This window comes from Strongylocentrotus purpuratus, unplaced genomic scaffold (genome assembly GCF_000002235.5).
Source record: "Strongylocentrotus purpuratus isolate Spur 01 unplaced genomic scaffold, Spur_5.0 spur5_scaffold_21, whole genome shotgun sequence".
Classification (NCBI taxonomy): Eukaryota; Metazoa; Echinodermata; class Echinoidea; order Camarodonta; family Strongylocentrotidae; genus Strongylocentrotus; species Strongylocentrotus purpuratus.
In genome coordinates this window covers 37,008,162-37,029,150 of record NW_022145607.1, presented here as the reverse complement: position 1 = coordinate 37,029,150, position 20,989 = coordinate 37,008,162, and the positions used below count along the sequence as shown (strand labels likewise).

The 20,989-nt window shown below is 39.1% G+C and overlaps 1 protein-coding gene across 6 annotated transcripts in view; it reads left to right on the top strand.

Annotated features, from left to right (window-relative positions):
• Positions 1-20,989, top strand: part of LOC577805 (dynein heavy chain 8, axonemal) — a 92,517-nt gene that overhangs the window by 39,321 nt on the left and 32,207 nt on the right. For 5 of the 6 annotated variants that reach the window (XM_030994722.1, XM_030994717.1, XM_030994721.1 and 2 more), the window contains 13 exons: positions 397-563; positions 1,660-1,846; positions 2,368-2,475; positions 2,916-3,055; positions 3,809-3,940; positions 4,910-5,111; positions 5,704-5,843; positions 7,826-8,079; positions 11,854-11,999; positions 12,955-13,204; positions 14,615-14,635; positions 18,687-18,896; positions 19,520-19,761. In XM_030994722.1, coding sequence (XP_030850582.1) covers positions 397-563; positions 1,660-1,846; positions 2,368-2,475; positions 2,916-3,055; positions 3,809-3,940; positions 4,910-5,111; positions 5,704-5,843; positions 7,826-8,079; positions 11,854-11,999; positions 12,955-13,204; positions 14,615-14,635; positions 18,687-18,896; positions 19,520-19,761 — 2,199 coding nt within the window. The remainder of the gene's footprint in view (positions 1-396; positions 564-1,659; positions 1,847-2,367; positions 2,476-2,915; positions 3,056-3,808; positions 3,941-4,909; positions 5,112-5,703; positions 5,844-7,825; positions 8,080-11,853; positions 12,000-12,954; positions 13,205-14,614; positions 14,636-18,686; positions 18,897-19,519; positions 19,762-20,989) is intronic. The other variant, XM_030994719.1, reaches the window with a different exon arrangement.

Here is a 20,989-nt window from a genome sequence, read left to right as displayed (position 1 = left end):
CTGGCAAGCGGGCATTTGTAGACACTGCTCCGAAAACTTGGAACAATCTACCCAATCTGCTCAAGAAAATAGGTTATCTAGACACATTCAAGAAACACCTAAAAACTTGTCTTTTCTGCTAATGTCCACTTTGTATCTGCATTACATTTCTAATTGGCCATATTTGTGTTACCGTTAGAATTACATTACTTTATTTGAGTAAATGTTTGGTAACTATTTTTCATGTCCTAAATATTCTTATTGTTTTTGTATATATCTGTATTTGTAAATGCACTTTAAATCTTTAAAACTCAATCAAATGATTAGCTAATAAATTGTTACTGACCTTTAATTGCATTTTAAATGAATTCATATGAATTTGATTCACTAATCAATGATCTACCTACTCCTATGTAGGTTATTCTACAGCCAGTGTCCAATCTGGAGCAGGTGCATAAATGCATCCTGTCTCATCTGACCCGATACAACGAGGAGTTTGGTAACGTCACTCTGAACATCATGCTGTCCGATGATGTCATCTATCATGTGATCCGCATGCATCGTGTACTCAGCTTCCATCATGGGTAAGATGAACTCATTTTAAAGGGGGTGCAGCATGAGGAGACTACGTGTCTTTCCCGTGGCCTGACTCGGGGGCCGATCAGGTATAATACGACTACGGACGATGCGACCGCAGCAATCAAGTGCGTTCAACATACACAAAATTGAAGCGTGATGAGAACTTCGGTCTGTTTCGTGAACGCTGACCATGTAGAGAGATTAAGTCGCTGACTACCGTTAATCAAGTCCATTCGTTTACGTGCAGTTGTCCAAAAGAAGACGTAGATGGCGTTAACCAGTATTTCCCAAGCTACACTCCCTTTAATTCTGGTAAAAGTTTCACCAAACGAGCCTTCCAAAGGGGGATTTTGGGGAATCATTTGGAAGTATGTCTTGCTGTATTAAAAGCAGGTTCTAGCTGAAAACAAGTTTTTACCGTCATTAAATAAATGCAATTCAATGCATTGCATTGTAGCACAGTGCAACTATTTATAATATCAGGGGAAATCAACCATATAGTCCCCTTCTATTTAGCAGTTCGAAGTTAGATCAGTACAGTCGAACCTGCTTTAGCGACCACCTGTGTAGAAAGACTACCTCACTATATAGTCCACATTTTTTGTTTCCCCTGAGCAGAGTTTCTAATTGAAATCTGTATTAAAGGAACCTACACCTAAAGACCACCTGCTCATAAAGATCACTTTTCTTGTCTGCTTTGAGCAGTGTGTATATTCAGGTTTCACTATAGTACCATGTTCCCTTGAAGGAGGAACATCTAAATGTGTACATCTCATCCTTAAATTGCTGATTATCCTTTAATGTTTTTGCTCTGTAATCGTGTAACTTCAAATTATTTGATATATTATAGTGTGTCATTCTTTTGACTGAGGTTTGGGAAAACCAAGTAAGGGTTGCAAATCTTCATTTTCATATACTTACATTGATTGTTATGACATACATGTATGACTGTATAAAAAGTACAAACATTTCAGCAGAATCATGATAACAAAAGGTCACCTAAATTTCTCCTTGTACTTCAAATTATACAATGTAATTAATCTCTGTTCTCTTCCTCTCCCCTCTCCCCTCTTCACACTCCCCTCTTCCCAATCCCTATAGTGGTAGCATGATGTTAGTAGGTGCTATTGGTAGTCACCTGACCACCCTGGTCAACCTTGCCCTCCACGTAGCCGACATGCCTATCCATCCCATGGATACAACCAAGGCTAATACATTCTTTGATGGCCTACGCTCGGCAGTCAGGCTATCAGGCACAGAGGGCAAGATGCTCACTCTCATGTTCACGGTAAGTTCCATAACTTTATTTTCATAACTTTATTTCCTTATCATTTTAATTGTACGTGTATATGATCATCCTGTTTTTATGCAAATTTTATGTAAACATTGCATTATTGGTCCTTGGACTACTGCATTGTACATTATATATGTTGATATTAATGAACAGAAATTGAATTGAATTGAATACGTAATTGATAGCTGACCAACCCTTGGTAACTATATTTCAAATGACATCTACATTGATTTGTCGTTCATTTCACCTAGATGTAAAAGGAATAAACTTTAATCTGTTCTGTGACAGGGGCAACAGATTTTACCAACAAAATTTGGGTTCTAGCTACCACAAGTTTGGAAAAGAAATAATTATTGTAATCTTCCTGAACCAGATAATGGTTATATACGTGTTAAGATTTTTTATGAAGATACTTAAAAGCCACAATTAGACAAAGAAATGAAATCCACTTGCTACATGTCTAATAATGATTATAGGGCATGTGCTGTATTATGTTTCTTTGTTTGACACTCTAGGGTCGTGACCTGAAAGAGGATGTGTACCTGGATGCTATCAACAGTATCCTGATATGTGGGGAATACCCTCCTCTCTTCTCTAATGATGAACTGGATGGACTCTTACAGGTAATATTCATATCCTCTGATTTGTGTCTCTTTCTGCTTAAAGACATTTGCTTGCTTGCATGACCCCTGTTGGTGAGTTTGGGCCAGTACCCACAAGAAGAAGGAAAGTTGCCTTTCCCGCCACTCACTGATCATGCAGTTTATTCATACTATTAATGCACTATCTATCAGGGATTGCCTTGTATGCTCTGATGTGAATCATAGTCTATTTGAATATATAATCAATGTTGTATGAGGCAGCAGAATATAAAAGTGATCTTAAGAGCATACATTGTAAAGAAAATTACTATATGCATCTAGTGGTCATAGTGTCTCCCTCTTCCCCCCCCCCCAAAAAAAGGGACAAATTTGACATGGTTATCCCGTTCACCTACAGTTTTAGGGATAGGACCCAGTGGATTCGCTATGCACATCTCTAATCTGACTTATTTTCTTACCAGGCTCTGACTCCAGCTATGAAGAGACGTTTCCCAAACGTTCTGGTTGACCCCATGAAGTTCTTTGTGTCTAGGGTCAAGACTAATTTGCATATCATCCTCTGCCTGCCACCCACTCACAGGCTACTGAAGATAGCTCCCAGGTAAGGACAACTTTTGCCCCTGGTCCATAGTATGCCTCCTTTTCAAACATTGATGACCACCATTACTGTAATGCCATTGTGGTCTATCTTCATGTCTATTAATAGTACACTATGTTGTTGTTCTTGCATGTTGATGATTATGATGATGATTATGATGGTGGTGGCGATGATAGTGATGATGATGATAGTGATGATGATGACAGTGAAAGAATTTTTTTCTTGTTGATGAAAGTGGTAATGGTGTTGAGGATTTTGATGATGATGATGATGATGATGATGATGATGGTGGTGGTGATAGTGAAAGAATTGTTCTGATTGTGGCAATGATGATAATGATAGTGCAGATGATGATGACAGTGAAAGAATGTTCTTGTTGATGATGATGATGGTGATGGTGCATGGTGGCTATGGTGGCGATGATAGTGATGATGATGACAGTGAAAGAATTTTTTTCTTGTTGATGAAAGTGGTAATGGTGTTGAGGATTTTGATGATGAAGCTGGTGATGAGGATGATGAAGATGGTGTAGAATAGAAGTTAGAGAAAGGGAAAGGTACTAGGACGTACATGAATTAACAAAGTGGTACATGCTGAAGACATGCTAGTCTAGAAAAAACACTCTCAAATCATATTTTTAATGAAAGCTCCATGAATACCCTTCTCCAGGTTCATCTTTGCACTGAATAATACCCTTTTTCTAAAAGTAAATAACTTATAACAAATGTTAATGATAACCTCATTGTTTTCTTACAGTCAATACCCTGGTCTGTTGAGTGGTATGCAGATGAACTGGGTATGTGATTGGTCTCAGAGTGCTCTGCTTGGAGAAGGAGGTTACTACATCCAGAAGCATCACTTAGCCAAGGACAGCTCAATCGAAACAAGGTAATATAATAATAATATTCGGTTCTTGTATAGTGCTTTTCACATTATACAATGTCTCTATGAGCTGCCAAAGAGCTTTTGAAATTATTACCCTAGCTTTAGCTCCGGCAGCCGTTAACAGCGCACAGTGCATTTCAAGAAATAATCCTACCAGGTACCCATTTACCTCACCTGGGTCGAGTGTGGCAAGTATAGATTAATATCTTGCTAAACGACATTAGTGCCACAGCGGGACTCGAACCATGGACCTTATGATCCATGGTGAGGTGACATATCCACTCGACCACGAACCCTCTATCCATCAGGAATGATAAATGATTATAATAGCTACATATATATTTCACACATCCATCCTAGGGCACCACCATAGTATTATTATTACCCTGGCATTTAGCCCAGCTGCCCTGGTACCCATTTACTTCACCTGGATGGAGAGTGGCTTTTGTAGATTCATGTCATGCCAATCCACAGTCCAGTGACGTGTATGCTATACCATGTTACACAGACCTACATTTTAACTCCTTGATGAATCAAAGGTCCTAAAAGGTGTACACAAATAGATAACTTAAATTTTTGTTTTGTTCATTTTGTTGCGGTACCACATGTCGTTTGATGTAAGAAAGTTCAACAAGTAATAGCGAAAATAAAAAAGAGAAAAATAGAAAAAATGAAAATATTGATTTGTCAACACAATGTACAATTCATTTTTTTTTTTTTTCATTTAAGCATTTCACCTTAAACTTTTCATTATAATCACTAACATATTTTATTTTTATTATGAGACCAATTTGAATTTGAATTTAAATTTCAGATGATTATTTCTTTTTTAATATTGTAGCAGTATAAGAAAAACTGTTAGTGTTATTTTGCTTCAATTGTTCGATTAAAAACTCCTGTTCATTTTCACCAACTTTGTGTTAAAATTTAGGAATTGTGATATTTATGTCTCTTTTGTTGGTGTTCTTTCAGAGAAAACCTTGTGACCTGTATGTCGACCATACACAGCTTTGCGCTGGGCGATTGCAACCAGATACCCTGGGCTGGGAGTGTGGAAGACAAGATTAAACTCACTACGCTCAAATTACATGGCAAGAAAGAGATCGTCAAGGTCCACACTCAGCGAGTCGACAACCTCCCGTACACCAAACTCATCATGAAAGAGAGGATCAAGGTACGACATATAAAGATGCTTGTGTTCAGGCCATAGCGCCATTTCAGGCCTTGACTTATCCCCATTTTTGTTTTTGGTATTTTAGTATTGATATTATGATACAAAAAAGAAATTCCATGTAGTAGCCCAAGGGCTGAATTACATGGAGCTTTCAAAGTAGAATGACAAAAGGAAAAAAAAAAAAAAATCTTACAAATCTATACATACATGTATACCATAATCATACAATAATATATAAAGGAGAGAAAGAGGAGAGAGGGGAAGGGAGGGATGGGAGAGAGAGAGAGAGAGACAGACAGACAGAAATAAATTAGAGAACAAGAAACAATGATATAGAGGCAGAAGTGGGACAGTCTAGAGGACTGTTTGCAGGCTCTTTATTGTAGAACACATTGCACTCCAAACTCTCTGCCTCTCTTTTCAGGCTCATTGTGTTTACAAATCGCCTGAATCCAATATTGATGTTTTTGTATGCAAATTCTTTTTGCAATGTTAAGCTCCATGGCCAAACAAGTACTTATATTGCAATAGTTGACCACCAGCTTTAGTTTTGCAGAATATGTTATGTGTTTCCGTCTATTTTCTCTGGCAGCAAAAGCACTACTTAGAAGGAAACCCTGGCAAGCAAGAGCTCTTTGTTGGTCCCAGAACATTCCGACGATTCATGGATTGCTTCAGATACATCTACAATAACAAGAGCAAAGAGAATACTGCCAAAGTGGGCAGACTCAAGTAAGAAAGAAGTACAATTATTACATTCTTGGAAAAACTTTATAGTATGAAAGATAAGTTGAGCTTGCATGCATAATGGCCCGAATTTACATAGGAGGTTAATTTGGCTTAATACATATTTAAAACCTCTTTAAGCGTGTGGTGAAGGTTGAGACCATTGTTTAGACTACGGTTTAAAGGGAACCTCCTATGTGAATTCAGGTCACTGAGTCTTTGGTTAATGCTTTCTTGACCTTACCATATTCACTTTACAATAAGAAAGAAAGAGAGGGAGAGTCATCAACTTTCGCAAGCACTACATGTTCATGTATATGTCTATTGTTAATAGTTAGTGCCTGCCATCGAACTGGATCGACCAAATCGATTGATTCATAATATATGTATATGCAATATTTTTATGCCTCCGTTACGAAGTAGCTGGAGGCATTATGTTTTCGGGTTGTCCGTCCGTACGTCTGTACGTACGTACGTCCCGTTCTTGTGATCGCGTTATCTGAAGAACCGATCGATGGATTCCTGCCAAACTTTGGTCATGTATGTATCTTGCAGAGCCGATGAACTGATTAGATTTTGGGGTCACGAGGTCAAAGGTCAAAGGTCACAGGGCTCATTAGGTATGCAAAAACAGCTTGTGATCGCGTTATCTGAAGAACGGATTGATGGATTCCTGCCAAACTTTGGTCATGTATGTATCTTGCAGAGCCAATGAACTGATTAGATTTTAGGGTCATGAGGTTAAAGGTCAAAGGTCACAGGGCTCATTATGTATGCAAAAACAGATCGTGATTGCGTTATCTGAAGAACCGATTGATGGATTCCTGCCAAACTTTGGTCATGTATGTATCTTGCAGAGCCAATGAACTGATTAGATTTTGGGGTCATGAGGTTAAAGGTCAAAGGTCACAGGGCTCATTATGTATGCATAAACAGCTTGTGATCGCGTTATCTCAAGAACCGATTGATGGATTCCTGCCAAACTTAGGTCATGTATGTTACTTGCAGAGCCGATGAACTGATTAGATTGAGTGGTCATGAGGTCAAAGGTCAAAGGCCACAGCACACATTATGTATGCAATAACAGCTTGTGATCGCGTTATCTCAAGAACCGATTGATGGATTCCTGCCAAAATTAGGTCATGTATGTTACTTGCAGAGCCAATGAACTGAGTAGATTCTTGGTTCATAAGGTCAAAGGTCAAAGATCATGGGCTCATTATGTATGCAAAAATAGCTTGTGAACACATTCTCATTAGAACTGACAGATGGATTACTATTTAACTCAGGACATCTTGCAGAGCCAATGAACTGAGTAGATTTTAGGGTCATGAGGTCAAAGATCAAAGGGTCATATATATGTATATGAGAAATTACTTGTAATCACGATATTCTGAGAACCTGTCAATGGATTACAATTGAACTTGAATCCGAAAAATTTCTTCTGTTTTGGTTTGTAAAATTGCTCTATGACGGAGGCATCATTTTCGACTGCACGCACTCGAATTCCATCTAGTTTCCCGTAACATGAGAGTAATTTTAATAGTTTCATACTATTAATTAAATGTATTATTAACTGTAACTGTATAATTGTTTTAAATGGGGGCACGCTACAAGAGTCCTATCTCACACCCCGGGGCAACGTGTCTGACACGGCCGGTTGTAGCAACTACTCCGAAGATCAAGATTACAGTAATCTTGATCTAAGGAGACACGAACGAACGATAGTTAGTGAAACATAATGCTTGCTCTCATAACAAGTCATTCATAAATGAATTAAGTACAATGGAAAGTTTATCCACAACTTTTCAGGCATATTATACAAGGTGTTTTATGCTTGTCAACTTGACTCTTATTATGTTAATTGATGTTATATAAATTGAGAAACAGCCGGAAAATGATTTTTATGCCATGTCATTGTGCATGATCAATAGAATTGAACTTGAACTTGATCATGAATCATTTATTCTTACATCACCTACCTGCAGGAAAGCACTGAACTGCTTGGCCCGAACCTACAGCGACTGCAAGAACAAGCGTCTTGACATCCGTCGTCTGCATACCCTCTACGAGGAGGCGAGTAAGAGGACGGCTGACCTTCTCCAGCAGCTGACTGGGAAGGCCACCATCCTGGAGAAGACCAAGGCTCAGTATACAGAGGCCAGTAACAGTCTCAGTGCATTCCTGCATATGAACGAGGTGGAGAGTGATGAGGAGGTTGAAGATCAGCTCCTGATCGATGGTGAGGGGGTAACTGTGTGGTCAATTGAAACAAGACTTTAATAATAATAATAGTTGAACGTTTTTATGCCTCTGTTGCGAAGTAGCCGGAGGCATTATGTTTTCGGGTTGTCCGTCCGTACGTCCCATTCTCGTGATCGCGTTATCTCAAGAACCGATTGATGGATTCCTGCAAAACTTTGGTCATGTATGTTTCTTGCAGAGCCGATGAACTGATTAGATTTTGGGGTCACCAGGTCAAAGGTCACAGGGCTCATTATGTATGCAAAAACAGCTCGTGATCGAGTTATCTCAAGAACCGATTGATGGATTCCTGCCAAACTTAGGTCATGTATGTTACTTGCAGAGCCGATGAACTGAGTAGATTTTGGGGTCATGAGGTCAAGGTCAAAGGTCATGTGGCTCATTATGTATGCAAAAATATCTTGTGATCGCATTATCATTAGAACAGATTGATGGATTCCTGCTAAACTTAGATCATGTACGTATCTTGCAGAGCCAATGAATTGAGTAGATTCTTGGGTCATGAGGTCAAAGGTCAAATGTCATGGGCTCATTATGTATGCAAAAATAGCTTGTGAACGCATTCTCATTAGAACTAATAATAATAATAATACATAACATTTATTAGGCGCTTAATACTGATGTTTCTAAGCGCACAGTGTTCTGATTAAGAGAAGACTATAACCCGTAGAATTAAATTAGAAGAAAAAGCAAAAATACAAAAGTAACATAGATAAGGTAAGAAAAACAGTGGCAATCAACTAAATAAAGACAAATACAAATATGGTGCGCACCTCCATTGACCGACGCACAACTGCAATTTACAATTTGAAAAGATAGGTTTTGAGTAGAGATTTGAATTGAGATACAGAGGGGGCGCAGTGAATAAAGGCGGGCAGTTTGTTCCAGAGAGCGGGGGCAATAACTGAAAAGGCGCGGTCACCATACCGGGTGTTAGTGCGGGGTCCAGGTGTTAACAGTAATGTGGAAGATGAACGAAGTGTTCGTGACGACGTACGGGAACGTAAGGATATGAGATCGGAAAGGTAAGAGGGGGCTAAGCCATTGATAGCTTTATAGCACAGGAGAAGAATTTTGAAGGATATGCGGTGGTGAATTTTAAGCCAATGTAGTGAGTTCAATATTGGAGTTATGTGCTCTGATTTACGCGAGAGAGTCACAAGCCGAGCAGCGCTATTCTGTACCCTTTGAAGTGGGACTAGATGTGACTGAGGGAGGCCAGAAAGAGAAGAATTACAGTAATCGATATGGGTCGAGACAAAAGCATGGACTAATTTTGAAGTTGTGGGTCGGTCAAGTAGCCTCCTGATTCTACTGATCTTATATATACCAAAGGAAGCAGACTTACAAATATTACTAATGTGTTGTTTGAAAGTAAGATTGCTGTCAATATTTAAACCAAGGTCACGCACAGAAGCACAACAACTGAGAGAGCCATCACTCATAACAAGATCAGGAAAGGGGTCTGAGTTCCGAAATTTAGAAGTAATATGAATCATTTCAGATTTTGAATCATTAAGGCAGAGACAGTTTTGAAAAGACCAGGTTTTGATTTCATTGAGGCAACTGGTGAGTTTGTTCGCGGCTACTGTCCTGCTGTTTGGGTGAAGAGTTACATAAATCTGGGTGTCGTCTGCATACATAGTGTGTTGAATATTCTGATGAAGGTTAATAACATTTGAGAGAGGGCTGGTGTAAAGAATAAACAGGAGGGGGCCGACCACGGAACCCTGAGGAACGCCGCAGATGAGGGGAAATGATTCCGAGTTGGTGTCATTGATGATCACCTTCTGAGTTCGGTGCATGAGATAGGAGCGAATCCATTGAAGTACGGTGCCGGTGATGGAGAAGTCGTTCTCTAAGCGATGGAGTAACAGGTCGTGGTTGATAGTGTCAAATGCGGCAGTGTAATCAAGCAAGATGAGGACAGCTTCATTACCCTTATCTACAGCTAGAAGTAGGTCATTTAGGACCTTGACAGTTGCAGTCTCAGTAGAATGATGATTCCGATAGGCAGATTGGTGGATTGGAAACAAACCGAGATTGTCAATGTGGGCTTTCAGCTGTAGTAACACAATACGTTCCAAAACCTTCCCAAGGAATGGCAGGTTTGCGATGGGCCTGTAGTTCTTAAGTCCATTCGTGTCGAGACTCGGCTTCTTTAGGAGGGGAAGAAGCAGAGAAGTCTTAAAAGACTCTGGAACTATTCCGGATGATAACGAGAGATTGAACAGTTTGGTTATGTGAGGAAGGAGTTCATCGAGGACTTCCTTTAGAAGCCAGGTAGGAATCGGATCTAGCTTGCAGTGTTTAGAAGGAAGTGAAGTGATGAGCTTCCTGACTTGTGAGAGGGATACAAGGCAGAAATCAGAGAGTTCATGACGAGGGCCTGGAGCAAAAGATCTTGAAGCTGGTGCTGGTACTACATTAGGGAAAGATGGATTACTATTTAACTCAGGACATCTTGCAGAGCCAATGAACTGAGTAGATTTTAGGGTCATGAGGTCAAATATCAAAGGGTCATATATGTATATGAGAAATTACTTGTAATCACGATATTCTGAGAACCTGTTAGTGGATTGCAATGAAACTTGAATTTGAAAAATTTCTTGTGTTTTGGTTTGTAATTGCTCTATGACGGAGGCATCATTTTCGACTGCGCGCAGTCTAAGTTCCATCTAGTTTGTATAGCGTATAACACATAAGCATAATTGCATGTCTATATGCGCTTTACAGAACAGAGTACAGTAGTGGAAACGGTGCACTGGGCCCGTAGCACAAAACGTACCATTTATGGTAACTTTGCCATCAATGGTAACTACCATGGAAACCTTGATTTTGATTGGCTGCTGAGCCCTGTTACCATGGTAGTTGCCATTGATGGCAAAGATACAATCAATGGTAAGTTTTATGCAACGGGCCCATGGGCTCATAATTGGGAGATTTTACTTTTGTATGTAGAGTAGTCAAAAGAAAAGTTGACTGGTGCCAAATCATTAAGTTAATAGATTCTTCATCTTCACTTCATCCCATCAGTTCAATTATTTTTGCTCTGGAAATTGATATCATACCTCAAGAGTAGTAAAATTATGGTGAAAAAGTATCAAATCCGGCTACAAATGACAGTTTTTGAAAACTGCAGACAGTCACTAATCCTGGCATTTATCTAGTCCTTGGTAGATCTACATGTATGCATGATTGAAGACAGTGTACCGAAACAGGGCACAGTGTTGTATACGTCCGATTGAATCTTGTAATGTTGGTACCACTTTATAAGCAACAAAATAACTTCAGATCGTCCATTCTCCATTTATACTTCTTTTGATTTCCTTTGTATACTTTTTGTATATAGCATAGTATCATATCCTCCTCCTCTTCTAAATCTTTCCTTTCTCTATCTCTCGCTCATTCTATTTCATAAGGCATGTGCATGTATAGACCATTACTTTTTATTGTTAGTATAATAAGTTTCCTTGTTTGTTTCTAACAATACCCAAACTTTCAATTCAATTTAATTCATTCTGTCCATAATTCGATAAATATGAGAATACGAACATACAAAACCACCTATAAACATAACCATCTAGTAATAAAGAAATTCAACAACAATTTAAGGTGTAGTACAACATTGCGACAGACCAAAATAACAACAAACATAACAATATGTGGAGGGACAAACAAAGGCCTATCACAGGCTTGTCACCGGAAAAATATCATACATAATGATCTCCAAACTTCTCTTTACTTTCAGATGAGAGGGATGAGTATGATCGAGAGTTTGATCGTATGAGAGAGGAGAATCTCAAGTCCAGGAAGGTCGCTATAGAGGAAGAACTCGCCACCGTCAGGAGGAAAATGGATGAATGCAGAGCCACTCTACAGAAAATACATGATCAGGTAGGATCCTAAACCTACTTAATCCATTAGAGAAGGCCCTTATAACTCAATATTGAGTTTCCCGTTGCCCGGCTGCATTATGATTTTTTGCCCACGTTTCTGATTGAAAATCTGAAAATAATTCATTATTTTGAAAAATTTCATAAAACATTGTTTTTATCACACTTTCAGTCTGTTTGTTATGAAAACAATTAAAAATATATTAACACAAAGGAATCTTGCAAATAACGAATAATGAAATAGTTGCCTCATTATTAGCTGAAAATAATGTGACAGGAAACTTGCAATCGTGTTTCATTGGCCTAAGACACGCATTCCCTGTGAAGCTAGGCCAAGTTATCTTCAGCTTACTATTCAACAGTTTTAAAGTGTTTCCTTAAACTGCACGTGATGCAGATATAGTTGGTGGATGAGGATGATTGTCAATCACTAGTATTATTTGTGTGAAGGCTTTTGCTGACCAGGAAAACTGGTGTATTTCATGCTTTGCGCTATGGCACCTGGATGACCTTGCAACTTTGAAAACAATGTTTCATAGTTTGTTTTTAAAAAGAATACCTGGATGACTACAATATTGTTTCAATATCTCATGCTTTGGCATGCGTGAACGCATAAAAAGGTGTGTGAATACACTTTCAAATTATGCAATGACTTATGCCTTAATCACACCTTTGCGTATTTGGCTTGCGTATTGCTGCATATTTATGACAAGCCGTTTTAACATTTATTCCTATTTCTTGAAATCAGGAAATGAATTCTTGATATCAAAAAATGATTTTCTGTTGTAAAGCAATGGTAATTCTTGATATCAAGAAATAGGAATAAATGTTAAAGCGGCTTGCCATAAAAATGCAGCAATACGCCAGCCAAATACGCAAAGGTGTGACTGAGGCATAAGACAATGGATGTATATTTAAATTGGACATTAACGTGAAATCCTTGCGTGACTGACCAGGTAATGCAATGGAAAGAGAAGGTGGACCGTCCATGCATCGAGCGTCTCAAGTCGTTCACCAACCCACCTCCCATCGTCCTCCAAGTGATGGAGATGGTGATGGCCCTCCTAGGGAAGAACAAACCCGTCGGAAACTACCAAGGAGACAAGTCTCTTCATCTACCATCCAACGAAGAGGCCTCCATGATGTCTGGACGACAGTCTACATCGTCCAGCGGTGGGATGAAGAGCCCTTCCAAGTGGAAGCAAAGTAAGTACATTCTTTCTTAAAGCCCCACTGCACTACTTCTAGCTACTTGCGCCCTCTATATAGCAAATAAAGCCTAATCGGTGCCTGTTGGTCCCCCATGATCCTCTTTTTCTTATGTTAATTGGAGCTGATTTGATGAGATAACCACCTGTCAATGACCTTGCAGGGAGGTCTAATCCCCCTGGCTAAACTAGTACAGACAGGCTTCAACACCTGGGACCTGTTTCACAAAGCCTTTTTTCAATGACAAATAACAAAAATCAGTGACAAATCTGCTGATAACCAATCAGAAGCAATCATTTCACTAGCTTATAACAAAAACTGTCATTGTCACTGATGACGAGTTTTGTGAAATGGGGCCCACGCCCAATCAGAAGCCCTAATGCTAGCTTGCCAACCAAGTAAAATACGTATTTTACGATTGGTGGTGGGCAATTGATTATTATATGTTATCTGCTTCTTGCAAAATGTTCTAATATACCTGTCACTATGTGTGCTTATAGGCAAGCTGTAAGTGTTGTTCTTAATTCTGTTGTAATTTTCATACAAAGTAGAAAATGTTGTACCGGTAGGCATAAATTATGATAATAATATTTTGGATAAATATAAATGTAGCACTGAGTACATTCAGAGCGTCTCTAAGCACTTTACAGATACAGTACATCTATATATGGAAATATATGGAAATATATGCAAATTTATGGAAATATATGGGGATAATGAAAATAATGGAAATCATGGATATATCTCGATATATATGGAAATGTATGGAAATATATGGACATGGCTGATTTCAAATGGTTTACAGTTCAATTGCAGATAATGAGTCTCATGATGTGAATGTTTTTTGTGTGCTTTTAAGTCTTTGTGTCTGTCTTTGTTTGCATTGCATCGTTAATGTTCATTGATTTCGTAAACAAGTACAGGTTTTTGAAGGATGTTCTACGCATCTTCACCGAGAATGACTACTTGCAAAAGAAGTTTTATGTTTTGAGTTGTGTTTATATTTGTGGTGATAGTGTTTACTTTTGTCCAAAAAAGTTCAACGTTTTTTATGTGATTTCCTTTCAACTTGCAATCACTATGCACATACTCTTAGTGCAGTCTGTGTACTCAGAAATATCAAACAAAAATTGATATGTCTTTTTGGAAGCCTACAATTTGTATCTCTGCATATCTTCAGATCATTAACATAAAGATCCATCTAGAGTTTCAAACTTCGTAAATATAAAGTGCTAAAATTGATAAGCATATAGGCTTCAGATTATCAAAACAGGACTGAATTTATTGATTCATATCGCACACTCTTCTGAATAACACAGTCAAGATATTTTATATCTTAATGCACACTCTGCGTGATCCTTGATCTCTCTCCTATTGTTTTAATGCGCACACTTTCACGTTGCATAGGAGATACTGGGTCCAAGTCAAGTAAGTCTTTTTCTAAAAATAATGGATTGAACTTGAATTGAATATTGGCTTGATCCAGTTATATTTTGTATTGTCGGTTTTGTTTAAGTTTGAATCCCCCGTCCCCCCCCCCCCCCCCCCCCCCCGTCCCCCAGTGTTTACCTACATGTACTAAACTCTATTAAACTTGTATTTGTGACGGGACTTTGTTGCACTAACATGTTTTGTTCCTTTTTCTCCCTCGGATAGTGTGTAAACCTAAATTTCTGATACGATTTGCAAAGAAAAATCAAGATGCCATACTCTGATTTCGATTTTTATATACATTGGAAATTAAATCTAAAGGCATAATAACATGGTGATGATAATAATAGTTACCGGTGTAGAGTTCTTTAGTGCACATATCTGCCTATAATGGCACGAAAGGCGCACAAAAAATATCAGGAAATTGCAAGAAATTGCATATTCAAAGTTAATTTGTTTTCTTCCTCATAACAATAGGGATGTGCTCTTAACCAAATGATTTTTTTCCCCAAAGTTCTGTATGTATAATCAATACAATTGTCCTAATTTCAGTCAAATGTGGTATCTCTCTTTTGAAGCAAGCAAAATTAATGATAAAGAAATCCTATACCTCCTCCTGTTTTAATAATAATAAATAATAATTCATATGATTTATAAGGCACCAAATCGACTTGACAGTCAAATGCTCAAGGCGCAGCTTGTGCAAAAGAAAACAAAAGGCATTGAATTAATTTACTTGTAGTATGAAATTTGAAATGTTTGAAGTCAACTGTATTTTCTTTGCTTATGTTTGATGAAAATTTTGTACCCATGATTCATTTCTATATTTTGATGGCTCATTTTTCATACCAAAGTCGCTAAATTCCAGGTGTCGTTGAAATGGTTGACACTAACTTTACTCCTAGTTTTTAACTTTCAATAAACAGCACCCTTACTAACCGGTGAAATGCCCAAAGATACTAGCACTAATCAGTCAGGTAGGTATGAGAGAGTGTGAAAGAAACCCAAAGTTTGCAGTTCTTCACGCACATGTAGTTGTACTAGCATGTTCACACCATTCACCTGTAGCTTTTATGTATGTTTATAGAAATTGTTTTCCAGTTCTTCTTCTTCTTTTGGTAATCTTCAATCCACAAAGAATGAACTAAAGATTAGAAGTGGTGTGAGGAAGACAAACAATTTTTTTTAGAAGGATAAGGACATTGGATACCTCAGGAGTAGTCCCTGGAAGTTCTCTGGACTGTCAGCATGCACTACATTTGACACAATTCGTTCCTATTTTCACGAAGTGACGGTAGTGAGGAAAATCTCATTCAATTTGCGTGACGATTGTCCTCACTACCGTCACTTCGTGAAAATAGGGATGAATTTATCTGTGACATTGACTATTAGCGTATTAATTTTTAAATAAATGTTAATCAAAATATGATGATAGGGGAAGAGTTTTTCCAGAATTACATGAACATGTAGCAGGCTATGAATTAATTTTTAAAAAAAATATAACAAAGTCAGTAATACGAAACGCTTACACTTATCTAGACATAATATTTGTTTATTGTTGATGTTTTTGCCCAACTAGATATATTTGTGATTATTTTTTTATGACAGCTTTCATAGATTTTAGTGATAAAGTTTGTATAGTTTTGTTTGTACATAGTACTATGATCATTCATTAGATGTAGCTTGTGCCGGAAGATCCATTGTAAGCAAAAATATCCATCTCTTTGAACATTATTCTTATAGCAGGAGAGAGAGGGAAGAATGGAGGGGGAGGGAGGGAGGGAGGGAAGAAGAGTTGGTGGGTGGGTGAGTGAGTGGGAGAGGAAAGGAGGGAGAGTTGGTGGGTGGGTGGTTGGGAGAGAGGGAGGGATGGAGGGAGAGTTGGTGAGTAGGAGAGGAAGGGAGGGAGAGTTGGTGGGTGGGTGGGAGAGTTGGTGGGTGAGTGGGAGAGAGAGGGGAAGGGAGGGAGAGTTGGTGGGTGGGTGGGAGAGTTGGTGGGTGAGTGGGAGAGAGAGAGGAAGGGGGGAGAGTTGGTGGGTGAGTGGGAGAGAGAGAGGAAGGGGGAGAGTTGGTGGGTGGGTGGGAGAGAGAGAGGAAGGGGGGAGAGTTGGTGGATGAGTGGGAGAGAGAGAGAGGAAGGGAGGGAGAGTTGGTGGGTGGGTGGGAGAGAGAGAGGAAGGGAGAGTTGGTGGGTGGGTGGGAGAGAGAGGGGAAGGGAGGGAGAGTTGGTGGGTGGGTGGGAGAGAGAGAGGAAGGGAGAGTTGGTGGGTGGGTGGGAGAGAGAGAGAGGAAGGGAGGGAGCGTTGGTGGGTGGGTGGGAGAGAGAGAGAGGAAGGGAGAGTTGGTGGGTGGGTGGGAGAGAGAGGGGAAGGGAGGTAGAGTTGGTGGGTGGGTGGGAGAGTTGGTGGGAGAGTTGGTGGGTGAGTGGGAGAGAGATAGGAAGGGAGAGTTGGTGGGTGGGTGGGAGAGAGAGAGGAAGGGGGGAGAGTTGGTGGGTGAGTGGGAGAGAGAGAGAGGAAGGGAGGGAGAGTTGGTGGGTGGGAGAGTTGGTGGGTGAGTGGGAGAGAGAGAGAGAGGAAGGGAGGGAGAGTTGGTAGGTGGGAGAGGAAGGGAGGGAGGGAGAGATAGTTAATTGGTGGTTGGAAGAGAGGGAGAGTTGATGGATGGGTGGGAGAGGAAGGGAGTGAGGGAGGGAGAGTTGGTGGCTGGGAGAGAGAGAGAGTGAGTGATGGTGAGGGAGGGAGGGAGTGATGGTTGGGTAGAGGGGGAGGGAGCGAGTGAGTAAGTGTAAGCAGGAGATGTGAAATGCTTAATATTTCCTAATATAATGAAATTACAGTCTACATGTATGTCACTTTTGATTAATGGTAACAATATTTTGTCTTTATGTATAAATACTTTCCCAGGCATTTCTGATGGGTCTCTCTGTCTCTTCTACTTGACAAAACTTTCTCTCTTTTGTATGTTCATGTTGCATTGAGACATGCATGACATTTTTTAAGTGGGTTTCTTTGGAACATTAATATGCTTTTTTGAAGTTGCTTGAGTGAAGCATTTTATTTTTCATCTTTTTTATTTTCAAGTTTTTGATTGTTTTATGCTTGCTTGCAGTAGAAATTCCAGTAAAATTAGTGTCAAAATATTTTGCTTTAACTACATTTTTTTTTTTTAAATGCCTGTAGTTTATTCTTTCAAGGAAGCTTTTTTTTCCTGCTTGGTAGTTAAATTGGATCAAACTTTCCTTTGTCATTTTTAGGCTATAGTTTGAAACACGTATATAGTAAGCTGGAATATACTCAGCATGATCTTATAATTTGTTAATCCTGATGGGGCTGAAATTATGCTTCAAATTCTACATAAAGGTTCAATGAAATGTCCTTTTTATAGATTTCTAGTTAAATCATAAATAACTCAATCAATTGAAGACAAAGAAATCTTAATTTCACAGAATGGATTAGTTTCCCTTTTCCAAAGTGGCTATACAGATACTTTTCTTTATCTTAACAATCACCACTGTTTATACATGCATCCCACCTAAAATGGAAATAAATCAATACATATCCATGTACTCTCTATAAAATTGTCAACAGGTAGAAGAGGACAATGATTTGCAATCAAATGCAATGTTAACTTGAACACTCTAAGAGGAGAACATCCTGTAGTGTTGTTCTTTTTATTCTTTCTGCCACCTTTATGTTGTGGAATAAGCATGCAAAACTAAAAACTTACATTTTTAGCCTAGCTATGATAGAAACATGTATCACCAAACTTGTCTCAGGTGCTAATAGAAGATCATAACAATAATATTAATACAAACAGTGCTTATAAAGTGCTTACCACCAAAGTCTCTAAGCGCTATAAGAAACAAAATACAATGACAAACAATTACATATAAATACAAAACAAAAAATAATGTAAGCAAACCTACAAATTACAATACATATGAAATATACATCAATGTAAACAGAGTAAGCTAATCATCAAAAGCAATTTTGAATAATTCATTAATTGTACATTATTCTATCTTCTTTTCATCCAACCTTGACAGAGGGCAAAGACCAAGCCTCAGACAAGCAGCGCTGGAAACAGATCGCAGTACTCCTCCAGGACTCTGTCAAGTTTGTTGACATGCTCCATGGGGTGTCTTGGCAGAATGGTCTCCATCGTAACATCCTGGCGAACATAGAGTACTACCTTCCCAGTAAGAACAAGGATGGCGATGGCGTGACTGGAGAGGGCTCACTTCTAGAAATACCGGGTAAACATATCAGTTGGAATCAATTTTTATATGTTTCTGTTAACAAACTTTGAATGGAGATTTACTTGTCTAAATGATGACCATTAACATGAAGAATGCTTCGGGGATGAGTAAATTGAACAGTCAGTGATCTTACATCCAATAAAACCTTGTTTCAAAGCTAAGTTGATATTCTAACACCCTTTTATATTCTCAATTACTTCGTCCCTCGGATATGACTTTAAGCCATGTATAGTTGCACTAAAACAGTATGGTGAAATGAATGTTAACATTAGTATCAATTATTTCACCATATGATTGAAATGAATTGCAACTGATCGTTTGTCAATCCAGCCTGAAGATGCTTCTCCTTGCCTTAGAATTGTAACATTTGTTATTCGGAGGAGCGATAGCTCAGTTGGTAGAGCAGTGGTCTCGGCGACCCGGGTCCGAAACCAAGGTGATGCGCTAGTGCCCTTTGGTAAGGCATTAATACTCTTTACCAGGTCTCTTGGAGAGGACCTAAAGCTATCGGTCCTCTAGTTGCTTACTAACAAGCAGTTATGCTTTCTTAGCAGTCAGGTAAAATGACCACCACTAGAACTACTACAACAACACTATATATCCCACGTTTCTCCTTCCAGGTGGGCCTAAGCTGCCCCCCTCATCGCGGCGTAGCCCCTCACCCGGTGACGGCGCCCCCAACATCACCATCGCTGCCACCCGTTACAGCTCGGAGGATGCGGGTAACCTGGTGGCTTACATCTGTGCCATGGTGGAGTACACACACTCCTGTGGACCCCTCCAGAATCTTCTGAAGCAGGTCAAGGAGCTGGAGGAGCAACAGAGGGAGACCGAGAGGCTCCAGAAGGAGAAAGATGAAAGGGTAAGTTTTATCAATGGAGGTGTAATGATAATAATAATAATTCTCAGTTTTTATATAGCGCTTATTACAATCACTAAGCGCTTCCAAACTTGGAGATTATTACCCCGGCCTTAGCTGTGCTGTCATCACGGCGCTCTAGCTTTCCAAAGAATTAATTCCTGCCAGGTACCCATTTACATCACCTGGGTTGAGTGTGGCAAATGTAGATCAATGTCTTGCCAAAGGACATAAGTGCTGCGGCGGTGTAGAGATGTACATGTATCGTAGTTGAGTGGTTAAACACTTGACTGGAGAAGACTGGAGATGTGTTCCCTGGCTTAAGCAAGGCATTTTATCCATGTTGCTTCTCTCCACCCAGGTTTTCAATAGGTAACTGGTAGGCTGCAAATAATAATGTGGTTGGATTCACACATTTGCACTGGTAAATTGGTGACTAGAGCCAGAATACTCCCCAGGGAGCGCAGTGTGTGCACTTATGATGTGCAGAATTTTAATTGGATCCAATAACCGGGGTAATAATGATAGCAATATAAAGCGCTTCATAGAATATAGTATTAAGCGCTATACAGATATGACTTTTTATTATTAATATAGTTATTGATATGATTATTATTAAATTATTTGATATTTGATTTTAATTGATGCTATTAATAAAAAGCATGTGTATGCTCATAATTCAGCAACCAGGGGACTGATAGCTTTAAGACCTCTCCTAGAGACTTGAATAAGGATTAATGCCATACCAAAGGGCACAAGCATATCTACTTGGTTTCGAACCCGGGTCCTCCCAAGGGGATGTTGTTCCCTCAGTTTTTCTTTCAAAAAAGGAATAGCCAGCATGCTTTTTTCTTCCTCTTTGTGTGTTTGCTTTATCTCTTGCTGAACATCCAAGTATGATTGTGAAAATAAAACCATTTTGTTCTTACTCTCTCTCTCTTTTTCTAAATTGCATGTTATGTATCAATGCACAGGATATCCTTGATAAAGTGGTAAGGATCGATGCATGCTCTGAAAAAAAGAAGTAGTTTTAGCTAGTTTTAGCATCTTTCGATTGCATCTATTTTGGTCTTACTTTTGTATTTCTTTTCTCGTTTTTATAACCCTGTTCTTGTTTCTCATGGGAATTGTTTATTTGAAATTTGAAAGCATATATGACATGAAATGTTCAAATCCATGAAAAGTTTTTTCTTGAGAGCATTTTTCTCTTTCTTCGGTTTCTTCCCCCCCC